Below are 21289 nucleotides of genomic sequence, written 5' to 3' on the forward strand. Positions count from 1 at the left end.
TTTCAACAATTTTCATTGTTCATCAAGCAAGACGGTAAACAAAACTATAACAGAAAAGAGTGGGAGAAGTAAATTAGTTTAATGCTCAAGGCAGGGATGTTACAAATAATGAAGGCAGAGGAGGCAGGTTCCATGGGGTCTGCAGGGACCCCAGATTCCTTACTTCTGTGCTTTCAGAAACCTGGTTATGTGGATGGGGACACAATAACCATGGCTGAGGAACAGAGGGAAAGAAGGAAGGGAACAAATGAGGGAGGAATAGCAGCTGCTGTTATGGATCACCTGGAAATGAGGCAAAGAGGGGCTGGATCACATGGCAGAATCAAGACCTTAAAGGTGGGTTCTCCAGCACTCAACTCTGACTACTTTCTCCCTTTTCTCCTGAGCACCTCCTGGGACTCAGGCCTACTATTATCACAGCAGCAAGGAAGGAACAGGCAAGTAACTTTCCTGCTCCCTTTCTCCTGCTGGGCTTCACTTGCTGCAGCCTAGGGGAGCACTTGGCCCCTGAGCTCTCCACTATTGTCTTGAAGGTAAGAGAGTTCTGCTTAATAGCCTTAACTGGAGATACTCAAATTTAGACTTTTTGGATATAGAAGTGATGTTAGGTTGCTGAAAATTCTCTCAAGTGTTACTAGAATGAAAAAGCAATTATTTGCTTTATCTAAAAGTAATAAAAGATGCTAGATGGTTTTGCCTCTTTTTAACTGGATTTATAATGGCTGACTGTGTACTGTTTCTATTTTCTAGAACTAGAAGAAGAATCTCCCATTATAAACTGGTCACTGGAATTGGGTACACGTTTGGACAGTAGACTTTATGCACTTTGGAATCGGACTGCAGGAGATTGCCTGCTTGATTCAGTACTACAAGCTACCTGGGGCATTTATGATAAGGATTCGGTGCTACGTAAAGCTCTTCATGACAGTTTACATGATTGTTCTCATTGGTAAGCAGAAATGGTTTTGCTATACAGTGACCTTAATTCACAAATATAGTTTATTCCAGTTTCTTCAAACAAAAGTCCAAAGCTTTTAGATTTGAGAGAGAGAGACTTGCTAGTCCTTTACTGCAAAAACAGAATTCTTGTTCAACCTTACTCTGTCTTAAAATATTGAAACTTTTGTGACAGGAAATCTTGTAATTTATACAAATAATAAGTTTTGTCTATATAGTATATATTGTATTAAAGTGACATTTAATTAGCCAACTGATGTCCAATCAGATTTATTTGAAGTAATTATTTAAAAATCATATCGCTTCTATGTTTCTGCTGTGATTCTAACTTTGACCTTATCTCCAGAACTGTGGATTTAACTTAGAGAACTTTTGGCATTGGCCATGTTGGCTAGAGAATTTTAGGAGCTGGTTCACAGATCTTGAAGACCCCATGAGTAGGGAAGATTATCCTGTCTCAGTGAGAAATGGGTGCGGAATCAGTATATCACCACTCATGTTGAAATGTTACTTGTAAAGTTTATAAATGTTAGATGAGCATGTGCAATAAAGTAGTGAGCAATACTTGGTATAAGGAAGAAGAAAATATGAAAAAATTGAAACAGCTTAAGGATTTGCTGTCTTAGATACTAGATCACATACATACAATAATTATATTTGGAAGGTCATCTACTAGTCTTTTAGGGAGATGATTGTTGCAAAAGCAGTGAAAAGTGATCAATTGATAATTCAGATTCAGTTGGGAAAAGATGATTCACACAGTCCTGAAAACAGATGCAATTGCTTTAATAAGCTGCAGACAGATGCTGTGTAGCACTCCTGTATTCTGAAGCAGTTTTTCCCAAATGAATCCAAAGCTTTGCATAGTCCACTCAATATATACTGCATACATACACAGAGAGATGTTAATTAACTATTGCAACATGAAATACTAATTCTTACTCTCTTCATGCTCCTGTCAAATCCCAAAATAAATAGCTGAAAGTGCAGTCATTGTGAGGAAATAAACTGTTACATGTACTTTTTGTAGGTTCTATACTCGATGGAAAGAATGGGAATCATGGTATTCTCAAAGCTTTGGTTTACACTTCTCACTGCGAGAAGAACAGTGGCAGGAAGACTGGGCATTTATACTTTCTCTTGCTAGTCAGGTAAGAATGTGCCTGTAGGTAAAAGTTGAACATGGGAAAGACATCTTTGCTGACAAATGTATTTGCATTTTTCTTAACAAGTTCTGTAGAGGGTTGTTTCCTCCCCTGTAATGTATATTTTTAGATTACCTGCCTGAAAACTCAATTTCATTTAGTAGACCTCCAGGATTGTTATAGGTACTTTAATTTTGTGTTTGTACTTGTGAGTTCTTCAGATGTTATGAGCACTATCCAGCCAAAATCATCAATGGGATTTTTTACATTTTAAAATTGAAATTATGTATAGACAATTGGGCTTAATTTTGCTAATTTGAATATTTACTTCACAGCTTCTTTAAGCTATATGTACACTTAGAAGTATATCTCACTGAACTGAATGGGAATTTCTTCTGAATACACCTGCAATCCTAATTATAGCTGAATTTGGGAACTGTGCTAACTTTGAGCACTTATAATAATCTACATAATCTTTGGAAAAACCTGCATAAATAATTTTTTTTAAGCTTCATAGATTTTGCTTTGGTCAATGTTATAGTTATTATACTTACCTGAAGGGAATACCATCTTCCAAAGAAAGGAAGATTATATAGAAGATAGACTAAACACTAGAAAAATCCTGTACACTTCCCATCTTCCTTGTCAGCTATTGTTGCCAGTTTCCATTAAATCAGTCTGGAAGTTTTTCCCCCAACAAATGTGTGTAGGGAACACACTTGTGAGTACATGCTGACTTTGAGGCTTTATGCACTGGAAACAGAGCAGGACAAGAAGAGAAAACAATAATATTAATTTAATTAACTGCTACCTAAAATAAGGCACCCAGTTGTAAATTAGTTACTCTCCTATCTACATATATACAGTACATAGAAACCATTCTTTTTCAGATTAATTTCTCTTACATACATGCTCACATATAAATATGCATACACATTCACATCAGTAAGAGAGATTGCAAAAATGTTGGCTCAATGTGGGCACACCTACTTTGTAGCAAGTCCCATTGTGTTCAGTGGCTCTTACCTCCAGGTAAATGTGCATAGTCTGTTGCTATGCTGGAGATGGGTCTATTTAGCCCAGCTTACTCCATGTAAATTAAGATACAAACTGGAGAAGAGATCCTTGGGGTATTGAGTTGTTTTTTTTTTCCCTTCTGTTTGCAACAAGGAAACAGGTTGATAGAGGTCTTTGTGCTGGGCTGCAAGCACATGGAAATCTATGCATGCTTACTCTGTAGAAAATCCCATTTAGTTCATTGGCTCTTATTCCCAGGTGAGTATTTTTAAAATTTCTAGTCCTGTTCAATCAGCATGCTACCTCATTCTCCTCTCATTCCCTTCCATTCCCTTCCATGTGTAGAGGATGAGGGTCTGCAGTGGAGAGCCTCCTTTTCCATGGAGACTCTCCAGAGACGAAGGATCCTGATTTTTCTGAATCCTCATGTAGAGAACCTCCATGGATAGAGGAGGCTCTCCATTGCAGACAGACTCACTCACTGCATGTGGAGGGCATCAGGGAGGGCAGGACTAGTATGCTTGTCAATATCCCCCTGAAGAGACAGCAGTGATTCCTCCCTCTCTGCTGCCTCCATTTCATGCTTTCATTATTTATACCTCCTGCCTATTCACCTGCTTTCAGCAACATGTTTCTGCTATTATATTTTTCCTCCCTCTCCAATATTTTGGGGGAAAGAACATTGCATTCTTTTTGGGTCAACATGATAATAGCTTTATGTGTGTGTATATTCTTGGTTGTCTAAAAGGCATGCATACTCCCTGTACTCTCCCAGCATTATGAGTTTCTGCTCTGGTTCTATGGATCTATATTGTACAATGTAGATAATATTATATAAATATTTTTATAATGGTATCAACATCAATATCATTATCATAATCATTTCAGCTTACATCCTGCTTTTCTGCCCATAGGGCACTGGTTAAACAATGCAATTACTGTTGGTTGTTTACTAGGGTTTGGGAGCAGGATTCCAAGCTGGTTTAAACACTAGTCTATTAGTGTAGTGAATGGTGGTTATATAAGTGCTTTCTATCTCTTCTGTTCAGATGAATTTAGTTTGTTTATATAGTTTATTTTCATACATAAGTGTGTTTATTGTTGGTTAAAATTGAACTTCTCTAGTCTCCTTAGTTTTCAGAAACCAAAAGAAATAATCTTCTCTTTAAAGGGTGAATGAGAGTTAGATTGAATCCTATATCAGTATGTGTGTACAGGTAATCCTCAACTTACAACTGCAGTCCCGGTTGCCGTTGTTAACCAAATCCCATGGTGGTTAGGCAAGGCAACTTCCTGCCAGCTTCCCACAACCAAAGTCAGTGGCTGGCATGGCATGAGTGGCCGGCATGGCATGAGCGCAGAGGGGCTGAGGGAGAGTGTGCTGCTTGCGACCTTACCCCAGCGACTTGCGACCTTCCCCACTGACTTTCTGGGGAAAGTATTTAGACTGATAGCAACACTTTCCCTTGTTTCTTGCAAACAGCAATGTACACAACTCAGAAGTTATCACTGAGCACAATATGCTTAACTATAATTAAATATAACTTTGTACACTGAGAGCAAGCCTACAAAAATGTAACACGAATAAAATATTAATGATAAGCATTCACATTGCTTCAGTGTAATTTTTTTCTAACAATAATACTGAGTGTACTGTCAAAGTTTTAAGATGTGTTAAGTCAAATTTCACCATAACATTAAAATTGCTTCTCTAATCACTATATCAAGTAATATGCAGTAATTTTGCATTTAGACTATTGACTTAAGAGAAAAAAGTGATATCCTTTTGTATATATTCCCTTATCCCCTTTTCTTTTGTAACGATGTCTGCCTTGGCTAGGCTACTATAATTTGAAGCCTTAGAGGAGACATATATTTAATTAAAACTGGGTAGCGTTACTAGGACAAACTAATGGCTTTACCCTCCTGGTTTTCCTCCTGTAATTTATGTCTCATTAAATGATTATTTACTAGATTATATTTGTGTTTTCAGAAAACAATTAAAATGTTTTGGTAATCAGTATTTTAAAAGTTGATTTCTTAGAAACATTTCAGTTACAGTAAAACCTCAATTCAACAGGGAGAGGTGTTTATTAAACCCAAATGACTGTTAAATCCAAAATATACTTTTGCACATATGTAAAAGTATACATAAGGCATCCTGGTTCTTTAAAGCTGGCAGGGTTCAGTGCTGTAGCCTCCATCTTGTCCAATGCTTCCTTCCCTTGTTATAGAGATAACCAGAAGGAATAGGCCTCTGGCTGCAAGGGAGCAGGTAAGACTTGTGACTTCCAGAAATCTAAACTGCCCTATCCCACTGCACACAGAAGGAAGGAGAGTGTCTTCCCATTGCCTTCCCTCCAATCTTCTCAGTGCCATCAGTATTATAATGGAGCACATCCCATTGACCTGCTGCCGCCGCCAATCTTCTCACCAGCTCCATTCCCCAACTTCAGAGAGCTTATCCAGGAACATCAATAAAGCCTTGATTTAACAGACTTCGTTGTTTCAGAGATAAGTTTGGCCTCAATTTTTGCCTGTTGCATTCAATTAAATCGAGGTATTACTGTACATGAAAACTTTACTGAGATCAAATTTAATGTTATTGTTTTGTCTCACGTAATAATAATTTTATTTTAAAATGTCGTTTTTGAAACAGCCTGGAGCAAGTTTGGAACAGACACACATTTTTGTACTTGCACATATTCTTAGAAGACCAATTATAGTTTATGGAGTTAAATATTATAAGAGTTTCCGAGGAGAAACTTTAGGATATACTCGTTTTCAAGGTAAGTATGTTTTATAATACAAACAAGAATTTAATTTAAAATGCTGAAAAGATATTGGAAAAAGCTGTAATTTGAATAAATTTAAAGCAGTAAATTTAAGTAATTTTCCTCATATTAAAGGTTTTAGCATTGTTTTTCTTTAGTTTTCTTGAATACTTGTGATGAAAGGGGAAATAATTTCTTTATATATTTTTCTTTTTCTTTATTATATTATTTTTTTCTTTACTATTTTTCTATTTTTTCTTTTCTGCACCTTCTATTTTTCATTTTTCTTTTTTTCTTTTTTTAGTTTGTATTAGTTTGTATTGTTGTAATTGCAATTCTTAATAAAATTACTATAAAAAAATGTTGGCAGGTTATATGGACCGTGACTCAGTGCAATAGAAGTGTTTAGAAATATTTCAGAGGTTATATTTAGAAGTTAGCAGAAATATATACAATTTCTGAGTTCAAGAATTTTCACTGGATTTGTACATGCTTCTCATAATGATACGTGGAAACAATACTGTAATATTGGAAACTCCATTAGAGCATTAAAGGTTAATCTTTAGGATGGCACCACCCACAAATTGTCTTTTGTGATAGCCTATAGGAACTTGTGACATAAAATACAAGTTCCTATTTTTATTCTTCTTTTAATAACATAGTAACCTGAAAATATGGTGTAAAGAAAGTTCTATATCATGTTTAGATTTAAGGTTTATATCATTCTTATATCCTTTTTATAGCAAAAACACAATGTAGGCTAAGGATTACCTTCAACAATTAGGACTTTTAAAGAAAGAATCGCAACTATGGGTTCATTAATTAGTGAAAAGCTTCACTGTGAACTTGAATAGAATTGTCTTAAAGATGAGACAGTCATTCTTTCTAAGTTAACAGACACATTTAGAATCTTGAAGTACAGGTAGTCCTTGCTTACTGACAGTAATTGGGACCAGGAACTCTGTCTCTAAGTGATGCAGTCGTAAGGCACAGCATTATGTGATCATGCCGACTTACGATGGCAGTTCCAGCAGTCCCGGTAGCTGTCGTTAGGTGAATCCCACACAGTCACAGTGTCTTGCGGTCATGTGATTGCTATTTTTGACCTCCTGCCAGCTTCCCCATTGACTTTGTTTGTCAGAAGCTGGCAGTGAAGGTTGCAAATGGTGATCATGTGAGTGAGAGACGCTGCAATGTTGCAATTGCGAGCTGTTCGCTGAGCCCCCAAATTGCAATCACGTGACTGTGGGAACGCTGCAATGGCCACAACTACGAGAGCCTGTTGTAAGTAGTGCTGTCGTAATTTTGAATGGTCACTGAACAAGTGGATTTTAAATGAGGACTATCTGTATGTCCTGGTGTTCACACAAAATGATTACATAATGGATATAACCAGCCAGAAACCACCCACTTACAAAAAGGCCTGGAGTGTAGGAGTTGTTCTGGGGCTGAGATAAAGTGAATGACTGAAATCAAGAATTGAGATAGGTTTTGTATACATTTATCAATCTTGGAAGTTTATCAGAATTGGAACTCCTACCAAGATGTAATTCAGGGATGATAGAATGCATGGGAGACTAAGAGATAACTTGTGTTCATATTGATACCCATGACATCCATATTACCCTGTTTAAAGTGCTAGAAAGTATGTTAAGTGGACATGTTTTCCATACCTTGCTATGGTTGTTTCTTTCTGGGCTGCTCAACTTTGTTATGCTCTGTTGTTCTGTTTTTAATTGCATTTTAGATGTTGTAAGCCACCCAGACTCTTTTGGGGTGGGATGGCTATAATAAATCTAATGATAGATAGATAGATTGTTTGATAGATAGACCAGTCAAGGGGGACTCACCATTTTTAAAACCCTGATCAATGTCACCCATCTGTTTAGTACATCTCTCTCTATAATGCTGCCCAGAATAAATGCCTCCTGGATATTTCTGCTGTGACTGTTGTTTTCTATCTCCTTTGTCAGCCACTGACCCAACATTTCAAAGTGTATTTAATTAAGAATGAATGCGAGTTGCATGGAAGTATTGGGCTGTGATCCTTCATGTAACTATTTATTTCTGTTGGAGTTAGTTTATTTGGTTTAGAGTAGGTACATTTGGGAATACAGTGGAACCTCGGGTTATGAACGCTTCTGTTCACGAACTTTTCGGGTGACGACCAGCTCTGGCCGCAAAATTTTGCTTCGGTTCGTGAACTCCGCCTCGGGTTACGAACAGGATACGTGGCCATTTCCCCTGCTGACACGCGGTCGCGGCTTCCTGTGGGCAAGATCGCGGTAGCAAGGAGACGTTCGGTGAGGCTTGTGGTGTGTTTCTTAGCATTCTGTGAAGGTTTTTGGTGTGCTTGTTAGCATGGCTCCAAAGGAAGTGCAGAGCAGGCTTGGCAAGAATAAGGCTTTGAAGAAAATACTACGATCGAATTGAAGAAGGAAATTATAGAAAAGCACGATCGTGGTATTTGTGTGACTGATCTGGACTCGGAGTACAAGATGGCGAAGTCGACCATCTCGACTATTCTGAAGAATAAAGATGCCATCAGAGGAGCTGATGTGGCAAAAGGAGTATTTTTTACTCCTCTATAATGCTGCTGTATTTGATAGGAATCTAGATTGGATGGGAAAAATCTCTCTGGGAAGGATGATCTCTTGGAAGCCTAAGCCTTGAGCCACATGGAGCTTTAAAGGTAGTGACCAGCAGCTTGAATTTCACTTGGAAACATGCTAGTAACAGTGCAGTTTCTGCAGCAGTAGTGTAACATGGCAGTACCATGACTGGCCAATAAGTATGTAGACTGCTGCATTTTGGGTCAGCTGAAATTTCAGTGGTCTTCAATGGTAGACTCATTTAGAATGAATTACAGCAATCTAATCAAGAGATGGCAAAGGCATGAGTAACCGTCCTCAGTATATTTGTGTTCCAGGTAAGTTTGCAACTGGGGTATCAGCTGAAACTGAGCAAAGACCTTCCTGACCAGAGTTTCCATCTGCTGCTTGATCTGGAGCCATGACTCCAAGAAGAACGCCCAGGAAAATTCCATTGAGAGTCAACAATGGTACAATCCTGGAATCAGCACATTTCTGAATTAACAGCACATTTTGCTTGGGTTGAGTCTGAGCCTGCTTTTTCCCATCCATATCCCAACAACCTCTAGGCACTGGTTCAGGACTTCTACTTCATCTCCCAGTTATGGCAATGTACAGCAGCTGGATATCAGCATATTGATGATACTACATCCCAACTCCCCTGCTGCCACCTACTTAACCTGCCTGCTCAGATAGAATCAGAAACACAGTAATATGGTGCCATCAGTAGGGAAGCTCAGAAAGATACTGTGGTTTACAGCATTAAAAGTTGCTGAGAAGTCTGGGAGGACAAGAATGGTTGCACTCACTCCCCAGGTCATCTATGAGAATGATCAGTGCGGTTCCTGTTCCATGACCAGGCCTGAATCTAGATAATTCATATCCCCCAGGCCTCTTTGTAATTTATACTTTTTCAACAACCTTCCCCCAAAAGTGGAAGTTGGAGATAGGATGGTAGTTGTTTATATGTGCTGGATCCAGGCCCGGCCTCTTGAGGACTGGGCAGAGCAACTTTTCTGTTAGAGCTGCTGGGGCCTCGTCTTCTCCCAAAACAACCTTGACTGCAGCCTGGATCCACCTCTCAGTCCCCTTCCTGGCTGCTTTAACTAACCCAGGTAGAGTAAGATTCCAATCCACAGGTGGAAGAACTGAGGTTACAGAGAACTCTGTTTACTTCCTGAGGATCACAGACTCAGAAACCTCCCAGGTAGCATGCAAAATGTCAGTAGCTTCCATCCATTTGTCTTCCACCCTAGAGTGAGTGTGAACAATTTTATCCCTGAAATGCTTGGTGGGATGATCAGAATTTACATTCATTGGTTCTTCTAACCTGTCCTTCCATAATAAGCTCCAGGACACTCCAACTGTATAGTGGAGAAGCAATTTCACTTTGGCACTCTTATTATGACAGAGTAGGCTCAAATTTGAGCTCATACTGGCTTATGCTTATGGTTGGGATACCATTGCTTTATTCTTAGCCTTGTGTGCCAAATGTCCAGAAAATATTAAAGCTGTAGAAATAGGAACCAGTTCATAAATAATGAAACTGCAAACTATAGTCTTAAAACCATCCCAAAATGAAAGTTGCGGTTGTGAATTCAGTGAGGCTTAATCCAAGGATTGCATAGTGTTGCCTGTTGATCTCTTTTTATAAAAAAAATGCACAGAAGAAATTTTAGTAGTACTAACATTGAGAACTCTCCTCGTTACAATCCTGAAAATACATGATTACCTGTGTCTTAAAATTAAAGCCTACTAAATAATAAAAATTATTATGTGCCTTCTGAATATTTAAAATAATCTAGGAATTCTTGGCCACATTTGTGTCACATTTTGTTTGCACTTGCCCTTCTACCACAGTTTCACTTATATTACTTAATTCAAAATGATGTTACAAAGTCTCCATTTGTGCCATCGTACAACTGTTGCCCTGAGAATTATACCCTTTGCTAGTAGCAGACCCTAGTTATTATTGTCCTCTTTTAAAAATCTTGTTTCCTGTAGCACAATTATGGCATTCACCAGTAAATCATTAAGTGCAAGGAAAGGACAACAAGAAGTAATGGGACTTAGATAAATTTAGGAGGATAAAACTCTCAGTTGCTACTAGTCTTGGAAATTACATGCTACCTCCAGGATCACAGACTGAAGTAGAAGACAACAGCAGAAGCCTGTACTCTGATAACCTTCTTGTGGGCTAACCATTGGCATCTGGTTCACCATAGAAAGGCCTAGGTCTGCTTAGCATAACTTTGTGCTAACAAGGCAGCTCTTTAGGGTCCTCTTTCACTTTATGACCTTAAAATGAGAAGACATGGAAAGTTCCAGGACAGGTTCAAGTATCTTCAGAGACGCCTGGGAAAGTGAGGAGACACACAGGACTGCTATGGAAGGTGCAGTTTGAACAATAGAATTTTGTTAAGTAGTTTTGACAAAATACATTGGTATGTTGCTACTGTTTCCACTCTTGGGTGTATTCTGTGTCTCTGTCAAATTAGGGAGAGGCTGTACAGAAACGTGGAAAGCACAGTATGCTGCTGTATTTTGTTGAAATGTTGTGTCTGCTACATGGTTGCCCTTTTTCCGAGCTGTGAATTAGCACATGGATGCCCAGAAGCTGCTCTGCTAGTAGTCAAGTAAGAACCTGATAACAACCTATTGCAAATCCAGATTTTGGATGTATAAACACCCAGGAGAATGTTTTGAATATTGTAATGTAAATGAATTCAATACATTAAAAAAAAAATCCTGAAGATAAGTACAGTGTGAAACACCAGAGTTTTAACTTTTTCTCTTGTTTGTTGGGAGATAGGCTAATACACTGTATGGAGTTCTGTATGAAAAGTTTCTATGCTGTGCATTATAGACTCAGAATGTAAAGTTGGAAGGGACCTTAGTAATTATCCAGCCTAAGTCCCAGCCCAGTACAGAAAACTAATACTGTAGCCTACCCCCAAATAGCCTCTAACCTCTGTTTAAATACCAAGCTTAGTATGTGCTTGTTCATTTATTTATTAAAGTATGTGAACCTTTACTTTCAGTAACTGGTGTGCTCCTGTTGGGCAGCAATAACTGCAGCTAAAGGTTTCTGACAACTGTTGATTAGTCCTGCATTATCAGCTTGGAATTTTAGCCTTACAGAACAGGTTCAACTCAGGGATGGTCATGGTCTTGCTGCATGACCCGCTTTCTCTTGACCTTCAGTTCATGGACAAATACCTGATATTTTCCTGTAAAATTTGCTGGTACTATTCAGTTCCATCAATGATGGCAAGCCATCCTGGTCTAGAGGCAGCAAAGCAGAATATTTCTGCCTCACAGAAATATGTAGCTTTGGATCATTTTCCTCAATAATAATATTTTTGATTCATTTGTTTAACTGGGTTCTCTTTATGTAATTTTAGGGCTTGTCTGGAGAACAGATCACATTTTAGGTTATATTTATGCAGAAATATTGAAAATTCAAACTTTTAAGCACCACTGTACTTGTACTACTCCAATTTCTAAATTGTCTCATGCAGGTCATGCTCCTAGTTTAGTTATTTAGTTGAAGTTCTGAATAATTTCTGAAGTTCCTAAAATAAGGGTGGGGGAAGGGAGATTTAGTCATATGTATTAAAAGCTATGGAAACTGGGTTAATTGGCATTGAATAAAAAGAGTATTCTATTTTTTAAATATTAAATGTTACATGTTAATACTTTAAGAGTGTAACTTCAGTTGGAATTGTTTCAGTTGCTGTGGGACTTGTTTTAGTGCTAACTGTAAGTATTGTTTTTTCTTTTTTCTTTTTTTGGTAGTATTTGTAGTAGGACCAGTTAGTAGAATAAATTTACAACTTTTTATAGCCAATAATTGAAAAAGACTCAGCTTTCTACTGAAAGATGTATTAAGGCTTATGTTCACTGTCATAAAAATCTTCATAAAAAAACAATACACCAGTTCATTTTATTTACCTTTGGCAACTTCCTTTTTTCTTAGGTGTATATTTGCCTTTGTTATGGGAACAGAGTTTTTGTTGGAAGAGCCCTATTGCTCTGGGCTACACAAGGGGCCACTTCTCTGCTTTGGTTGCCATGGAGAATGATGGCTATGGCAATCGAGGTGCTGGTGCTAACTTAAACACTGATGATGATGTTACTATTACTTTTTTACCATTGGTTGACAGTGAAAGGAAGCTGCTGCACATTCACTTCCTGTCTGCTCAAGAGGTAAGAAACACTACACAATTCTACACCATCTCAGAGACATTCCTCATGTATTACATCAGCAGAAAAAAGCCCCAAGAATATGCAGTTATAGTAAGTTCCAAATTGTACTTTATACTCAAGAATTTATGAATGAGAGAGGTTTTTAAAAAACAGCTATAGTAATTAAACTTTTCAGAAAACTTTTCAGAAAAATCTGCAACCAAAAATAGTTAATAAATCAGTGCCCTGTTAATAATCATATTTTCTTTCCATAACTAGAAATGTGGAATGAGAATGCCTGCAAAAGATAAGCCAACTTTCTAATAACATTTAATTATACCACTGTATTAGGAATGAAACATTAGAAGAACAGTTGAAATTGTGGGTTTTTATTAACTTATTTGATGTAGGCTTACAGGTAAAATGGGCTTTCATAACTGGGCCTATAAAACACAGAGCTGTCAAATTACTTCAACTTTTTCTTACAGACATTTTTTAAAATTGTGGTCTTAATAGGTTAGGGATAGATCGTCAATCTACCTGTGTGGTTGCTAGGAGTTGAAAATGACTTGATGGCACAATCAATTATGCAGTTAGGAATTTGATACTAGATGTTTGAATTAATCACACCAAATGTTACACAACACTTGTCTCTTTTAGCTGGCAGTAATCTAAGTTGACCATGTCATCTGTATTTTTTCTCTGAAGATTGGTAATGAGGAACAGCAAGAGAAGCTGCTTAGGGAGTGGCTGGACTGTTGTGTGACAGAGGGTGGAGTCCTGGTTGCTATGCAGAAAAGCTCTCGCCGGCGCAACCATCCCCTGGTAACGCAGATGGTAGAGAAATGGCTCGACCGCTATAGACAAATCCGCCCCTGTACATCCCTTTCAGATGGAGAGGAAGATGAAGATGATGATGATGAATGAAAAAAAAATTTGAGATACCTAGATGCATATAATGTATGGTGACAACCCCAGCTCTTGGAGCAGTCTAGCAATTTGTTGCATGGTGACCCAACTGTAGCAGGAAACATCCTGCATAGGATTTTTAATCAGCATGGGAAGAATTCAGAGGCTCATCTGATGCAAGAAGGAAGTATGTTGGTTGGACTCATTTGTATAAAAGAAAAAAGAAAAGACAGCAAAGCCCTAATTTTATTACCAAGACAGAAAGCATTTTTCCAGTTGTACATCTGCCCTTAAATGTACCACGTGTGGTCGTGTAAGAAAGTTGTGTAATAGGAAAAAAGTGTAACCAGCATCTTAAAATTATTGAAGGAAATTCTTTTGAATAAGGGCACTTAAAAGCACATTGTTGATTAATATCCCTTCCTTTTGAGACTTACAGTAAAACTTGATTATTTTGCATCACTTTTTAAGCATTCTGACATATTTCCTTGAAATAACATTTTATATGAAATCTTGCTAATGCCCAGGTCAGATCAGCAGATCATGTGGCTTTTTTTTTTCTTTTTGTTGATGCCATATATCCAGAGTAACTCATACATGTTAAAAATGTATTGTTCTGTTAAGATTTAATATTGTGCCCATTACAGTATAATAAAATGAAATTTTAAAGGGAAAACATATGGAAGGGATGATAAATTTTGACTAAGTGAACTGTTTTCTGTAAAGACTTCTCTACTATCCATTACTACTTTGTATCACAACTTTGGAATAGTTTCTCTCCCCTTTCAGCCTACTTAAAATAGTAAAAAAAAAAAAAAATGCTGTTCCAGAGAACTATATGCTAAACAATTGCGTGGAGTTTGTTAAACTGAACTGCATTTTGTCCAAACCCGGTCTTGCTGTGAGTTGTACCATAGAAATTAATATTTTATCAAGCCTTGCCCCATGCAAGTTAAAACTGCCTCCACTGAGGAGCATTCCTTGGTCATTAAAATTGAGTGAGAAAGCACTTTGACTGTTTTCCTTAAAAGCCTTCATTCTAAAGTTTGTTGGGAAGTCCTGTATACTATTTTTTCTTAAAATGTAATCTTCTGAATTCTGTGCATGCTGATTGATTGTGGCCACATCTGAACTTGTAAGCTTCCTGAAACTGTCAGTCCAGAGTATATTCTCCAGTAGAAAAATCTTTTTATTATACTTGATAAACTTAGCTATGCTATATTGAATGGATCTAGCCCTATCCAGGATCTCACTGTAAGACACTAAATGTTGAATAGTTTTGTATGCAAAAAGTAGATCCTGATAAGCACTTTTAAAAGACCAATGATGGTGGAAATGATGACATGGAACCTCTTGTAAGATGGAGTCCCTGGTTTAAGAATCTGAACAGAAACTGTACCTATTTTTAAATGGATGTAAAAACATAGGCATCATTCCGAATTAATTGCTTTTTAAAACTACATTTCAAGCAATTGAAAGTTAAACAAAAATTTCTCAAAATAATTCTGCTGACAAATAAACAGTGAAATTTTATCAAGGTACTGTGTTGAAACATATCAATACATTTTTCACTCTTATAGAAGCTTATTAATGTTTTATACAAACAAAATCACATTGATCTGTGATAAAATTACAGGGCAGTAGAATCATTGGATTTCTTTTCCTAAAACAGGTTCTGCTTTGATATATTCCTATTTTTAAGTTTTTCCAAAGACTGTTAAAAGGGGTATAGTTTAGTACCATAGTCCTCTGCCTACCCTTCATTATTTACCATGAAATTCCTGCATTCCTGAACAAGTAGAATAAGTTAGGTGATTATGCTTGGGTAGGATGAAGAAAATTGAAATGATGCAAGTTGTGCTCCAAATCCGAGTTACTTCGTAGTTCTAATCGCAATTTCCAGCAATGAGATACAGCTGTCTTGAATATAAACCTTACTTTACTTTTGTTTGCCGTTATAGGAGGAGAAAATGTTTAGCTGTTATTTAACCAAGGCTTTGGGCATTTTCTTGAATAAAAGCATTTGGCTGCTATCAGGAATAAAAAAAATCAGCAATATACATTTTATTTTCATGTTACACAGCTATACAAGCAGCAATATACACATTAATTATTATATAGTCACAGTACATCTTTATGAGGCTCAGTGGAATTCAGTGGTTTTATAGATTGTAATTCCAGTTGCTGTTGCAGCACAGCAGCACAGGCATTAGTTCAATTATAGCTGTGCCTTGAAACACTAATGGCAATAGTGCATAGGCCTCTCATCTGATGTAACATTTTTTAAAAGGATCACATTTTTTAAAAACCTGGGGTGTTTGGACACTGTATCCCTGCTTTAAAACTAGAGGTCAGGCTTCAGTTTGAATTTCCTTTCATACAGTAAGTTGCGAAGTTTCAGTAGAGTGCTCCAAATGAAACTCTCTATATTGATCCATCTTTTGAATTCTGATAATTTTTTTAGCTTTAAATACCTGAAATGTTTATCCTGTTCAGATATTTTGTTCCATGTATCTTACTTCAAAGCCTGCTGTTCTCTTCTTTTGAAAAAAAAAAACAAAACCCACTACTTCCAGGGTTGGCTTCAAAATGATTTCCCTTCTCGCCATCTCCACCATTTTGTATGGTAATTATTTTTTTCAAAGCCTTGTTCTACTACAGTGGATTATGCTTTCTGAATTACGCCAGTATTTTATAAATTCTTTTAATGGCATGCATCTTCTATATTGTTTAACTATGATTTATCATAGATAACTTTTAGAATGGCAACCGGTATACAGATTTAAACATAAAGTTTCCTCTACATATCTATTTGATTTTAAGTGGGGAGTTTTTCCTTCAAATTAGTATCTGGAAGTAATACAGAATTAACTGCCTCCACGCAGGTACATTCACTGATGGTAGAACATCCTACAACAAACATGGTTGGCTTATTCAAGTATTATTTTTCATGAATGCTAATTATGCCTATTTGGAATGCTACTTCCTGGTTTAAGGACAAAGTTCCAATAATAGCAGCTTCTAAAAATTCACTAATGCCAGTGTAAATGTTTTGTTACTTCACCTTCATTTGTGTGACTTCCTAAATGTTCTCTGTAATTCATCAATGTTCCTTCTCCTGGTTGCTCTATACTGGTGTCTATGGTAAGTTACACATATTTGCAGTGTTAGGTCATTGACACATTTAAGAAGTTGACTCCCTTGAATATGTTCAAGCTGGTAATGTGCTTTTACATCAACTCAAAACAAAATACAAGTTTTGTACCAATGATTTGTTTTCAATTTCTGCTTTCATAGTTTATTTTGTGTGTGTGTCCCCTTCCCCTTAAGTCTACTCAAATCACATTAAAGGTTCACTGACAAGCTAATTATAGTATCAGAAATCTTAATGGCCACAAATACTTGTATATTTTCATGACTGAAGTTCTGTGACACTGGATTGTAAGTTTAGTTTTGTGATTGTTGAACTTACACTGACTCTGCCTGGACCAAGTTCTGTTTTCTTTTGCATGTTGCCACAGACCAAAGCTTTTGCTGTGGAAAGAAGAGGGCAGTGTATCTCCACTTGAGCTTATGGAAGGTTCTTCATTTTTCCTTTCATTTAAAGCTGCTTTCCCACATAGCACAGTATATGCTTTTGGAAGAATAGTGACTATAGCAATTTTAAAGGTTTTAACACATGTGAACTATTTTAATCATAGTAATCTTCACTACAGTTCAAGTTCAGAATGACTAGAAAAGGCCCTCCAATGAATTTATGTGGCTCATATGAAATACAAGTTTGCCTCTCATACTGACAGCAACATAATGGACAGTGGTCATAAAATAGCTGTTAATTATCCATATTACTAAGGTTATTATGGGACACTTGGCATGAAAAATTGATACTCACCAGTATAAAATGTCATTTACCTTACTGTTAATTCCATACAGCTAAACGGCGCTTTTAAGCTTTTAAGACTGCATCTAGGGCAAGAATAGTCCTTTTGCTTATAATGCCTTGCTCTTGGAGTATCTTGCATTCAGACACACGATATTTCTCCCGCTACGCATTACATTCTGCTGTGATGAGGAAAAGACTGCATGTATAGGGAGGAGCACTTTCTCCAAGCTATCCTGGGAGAGTTCTGAGTGCCAAATGATGTTTAATCAGGCTCACCCTTGTCAACTCTCAGCCAAATGCTAAGGATTCTCAGAGATTTTAGGCATACTGATTTCTGGGGTGAGGCATGTTTCAGAAATTCAAAGCCACCATCCAGTTTTATCCTAGATATTCAATAGCCTATGAAGGATGAAAGTTTAATCTACTTCTATTCCAGGATTCTGTAACATGTTCTCATTTAGAATTGGTTCAAGAACATTGAGGGCCTGGTCCAACTCAAATTATAGAAATTGTCACTTTTTATTGAAAACTGCACTGAACGCTATATGTCCACCTTTACAATAAACAAATACAATAACGGTAATACACTAAAACAAAACATACTTCTGGTAGCCATTGGTTCTGGTTTTGTTTTGTTTGGGACAGCTTTTAAAACTTTTATCACAGAAACAGGAATGTACCCATACAAAGGCTCAGAATAGGCCATCTTTTTCAACAAAAAGGTGATGATTCACAAAAGACTATGAATATAACATGTAGCTAGTTGATACAAATCTAATAGGATTTGTTAAAATCAGTCACATCTAATAACACATTTTGAAGTGTTCTTGTATAAAATATCACATGAAGAAAAGAAGACTTTAATGTCTAAAAAAGTGGGTTTTGTTCATACAGTCTGACAAGTTACCATAAAAAGTGTTTTTTCCTGAGACATAAGGAAATGCAACATTCTTGAATCCTTTCCAGCTCAAGACTTTTCCACTCAATAAAATAGCTGTGGATTGAAAACAGAAAAATATATCTGAATATAAATGTGAGACTTAACACTTTTTTGCATCATCAACATGTGTTATTGAACATACAGCTACTTTATTATGTGTATCTTGTAGGAGAAGCGTCAATTTCTGCAATTAAAAGGCAGTAAGTTAACACAGGCCTTTTCCCCTCCCCAAACTATATAACTGTAATTAAACTTGAGTAGCACCCCTCCAGTAAATCAGTGGCCATATATAACCGTAACAAGCAAAACTGTCTCCCCATTTGTGGGTCATCTTTCCTCAAGCTATAGAAAGAGGAGCCAGGTGACTGAGTAAGGAAAGGGCTGAAGTCACAGGATGGTTTCCTCTCCATTATCATGTAAGCTTTGTTAGGGCTGTTAGACATGCTCTATGTAGTAGATACTTCAATCAGCTGTTTTTCCCCAAAGGGACAAAGAAGATACATATATTATTCTTGTGATTGATGTAAAGATGAAGGAACTTAAATACACAATAACAGAAGCTGATCAGTAATGTTATCAAATCCTAGTTTTCAGTGCTTCAGTAAGCAGATGACTTCTTCAGTTTCCCCCTCCCTCCCTTAAGTCTTGACTCCTATCTTTTAATTTTTTTGTTGTTGTTAACACTGGAACATCATGATGCGTCTGTCCAAAATTAACCTTACAAATTTTGTATCAAATTCCTTTCAGTTTGTCATTTTCTTTTCCAACGTCTCTTGGTCCCAAATTGGAGTGCTTTCAATTGTCTGCTATTGCTCATTTGGGTGTTCCCTGTTGTCCCCGTGTTTTGAGGGCTGGTTTGGAGATGGAGCTTGGGAAGGATGTGCCACAGTTGGAAGATTATGGGTAACTGGAATCCCTCCTGGGATGATACCTTCCATAGCTGCTGGAATTCCACCTGGAGTAACACTCATCATTCCCGGTGGATATCTAGAAAGAAATGGATTTCAGTTACAAGAAAATGAATATAGAAATGTTCTATAGAAAAAGGTATGGAGTAAAGGCCATGGGAGTGGTGGCGGGGGAGAAACCCCAGGAAAGCTATTACTTGCCAAATAAGTACAGTAATAGTATCGATTTCAGTCTTTTCAAGACTGTTTAGAAAGTGTTAATTTATATTTGATCAAAAATATTGACAGACTTGCCCTTACAAAAATGGTTTTATCATATTTCTTTATTCACATTATTTTAGAAGCCTGTTCAAACAGCCAGAATATATATTCTAGCATTTGGAGAAGCAATCTTATTTGAATCCATGTCATTTTTTATATTTCTTCTCAAAAGATAACAGGACAGAAACAGTGGCCAAACTTTTTCTACTGGAAGAAGGAACAAAAGAACAGCAAGTGAAAGATTTTGTGCATTGCGTTTTCTCTTTCAGAAAACACTTCAAAGAACATAAATGAAGAACCTATATCACAACTTCTGGCTAAATGTATAACAATGCTTATTTAATTCTATTTCAGAAATTAAATGAAAAATAATAGTAGACACCTGTTCTAAAAATACATATTTTAAATTTATTGAATTTTTAAACTAATACAAAGGGTAATAAAGATACAAATAATAATTGGAAACAAAACTACTACCAGTGGATATGTTCCTTCACATTTATTTTCAGAATAACCAAAATAAGAAAGCCAGTTTGGTGTAATGGTTAAAGGCACGGGAATAGGAACAGGGAAACTGGAGCTCTAGTCTTCCTTAGCCAAAAAAGCCAGCTGGTTAATTTCTCCCCTTTCAGCCCATGATTTCCAACCCCCACCTCCTTTTCCTACCATTTTCAGTATGATTTCAAAACATCAATTTCTCATGAGATCGAAAATTAAAATTTAATGTCTTGCCCATTAAGGCCCAAATATTTTGGGCTGCCTTAGGTGCTGGAAATATTATTTAGAGCTCAGAGTTTTTCTGAAATACCATGATAGAAATTAGAGAAATAAACTCCTACTACTAATTAGAATCAAGAACTTGCCTGAAATTCAAAGACATCAATAAAATAATTCTCAAATTGAACCCACAACAGAACACTTTCAATATTTTCCTTGTAGTCAACAATCGCAGTTAAGAATTATGCCTAATGATACACCTTAATATCAGGAAAATTAAAACTACCATTTTTATATGCAAGCTATAGCTTTGAATGAGGAATTCTGATTGGTTATTTCTTTCATTAAAAAAAAAAAAGTTCATTAGCTTACTAAGTTTTACCAATGGAAGAGAATATATGTAGCTCAGGGTTGCACTGTGGAGTCCTTGGGGTTCTCTGAGCTTGGTTGTTTGCTTGCAGACATTTCATTATCCAGCTAGGTAACAGCTTCAGTGCTAGAAGGGAGTGGGGTTTGCTCTCTGTTTATATACAGTAGCTTGCCCTGTCAATTTTTGGTGGGGGTGTTGTTTACAACTGTTTGCTATAAACAGAGGACAAACCCCACTCCCTTCTAGCACTGAAGATGTTACCTCGCCAAGTAATGAAATGTCTGCAAGAAAACAACCAAGCTCAGAGAACCCCAAGGACTCCACAATTGCTAAGTTTTATAACATTTTAAAAAGACACAAATGTAGGGATTGCTCTAAAGAAATTATCAATCTAGAAGCTGTATTCATTTCAACATTATTTTCAATAAACTCAAAGGTATTTTCATCCCTCTCTTGTTATCAGCCACCTTCAGCTAATATAATCTGAGATATTCATTTCTACTAAACCCTTTTTCTTCCTAGGAATAATTACCCCCATGTATTTAATAGAATCAGCACAAAATACAAATCTTAATTTTTCCCCTTTATTAGTAGGAATAGTATTATCAACTGGCATAATAATGGACATT

The 21289-nt window shown here is 36.8% G+C and overlaps 2 protein-coding genes across 7 annotated transcripts in view; one reads left to right on the top strand and one right to left on the bottom strand.

Moving 5' to 3' along the window:
• Positions 1 to 14172, top strand: part of ZRANB1 (zinc finger RANBP2-type containing 1) — a 56745-nt gene extending 42573 nt beyond the window's left edge. For all 3 annotated transcript variants that reach the window (XM_007431020.4, XM_025168436.2, XM_088131979.1), the window contains 5 exons: positions 751 to 949; positions 1988 to 2108; positions 5779 to 5908; positions 12464 to 12693; positions 13381 to 14172. In XM_007431020.4, the coding sequence (XP_007431082.1) occupies positions 751 to 949; positions 1988 to 2108; positions 5779 to 5908; positions 12464 to 12693; positions 13381 to 13599 (899 nt within the window). In that variant the 3' untranslated portion in view covers positions 13600 to 14172. The remainder of the gene's footprint in view (positions 1 to 750; positions 950 to 1987; positions 2109 to 5778; positions 5909 to 12463; positions 12694 to 13380) is intronic.
• A 920-nt stretch (positions 14173 to 15092) lies between these two features.
• Positions 15093 to 21289, bottom strand: part of CTBP2 (C-terminal binding protein 2) — a 238947-nt gene continuing 232750 nt past the window's right edge. For all 4 annotated transcript variants that reach the window (XM_088131983.1, XM_088131980.1, XM_088131981.1 and 1 more), the window contains one exon: positions 15093 to 19391. In XM_088131983.1, the coding sequence (XP_087988109.1) occupies positions 19211 to 19391 (181 nt within the window). In that variant the 3' untranslated portion in view covers positions 15093 to 19210. The remainder of the gene's footprint in view (positions 19392 to 21289) is intronic.

Source organism: Python bivittatus, unplaced genomic scaffold, assembly GCF_059951505.1.
Source record: "Python bivittatus isolate LINGU-HERP-01145 unplaced genomic scaffold, Pbiv_v1 ctg000980_np1212, whole genome shotgun sequence".
Lineage (NCBI taxonomy): Eukaryota > Metazoa > Chordata > Lepidosauria > Squamata > Pythonidae > Python > Python bivittatus.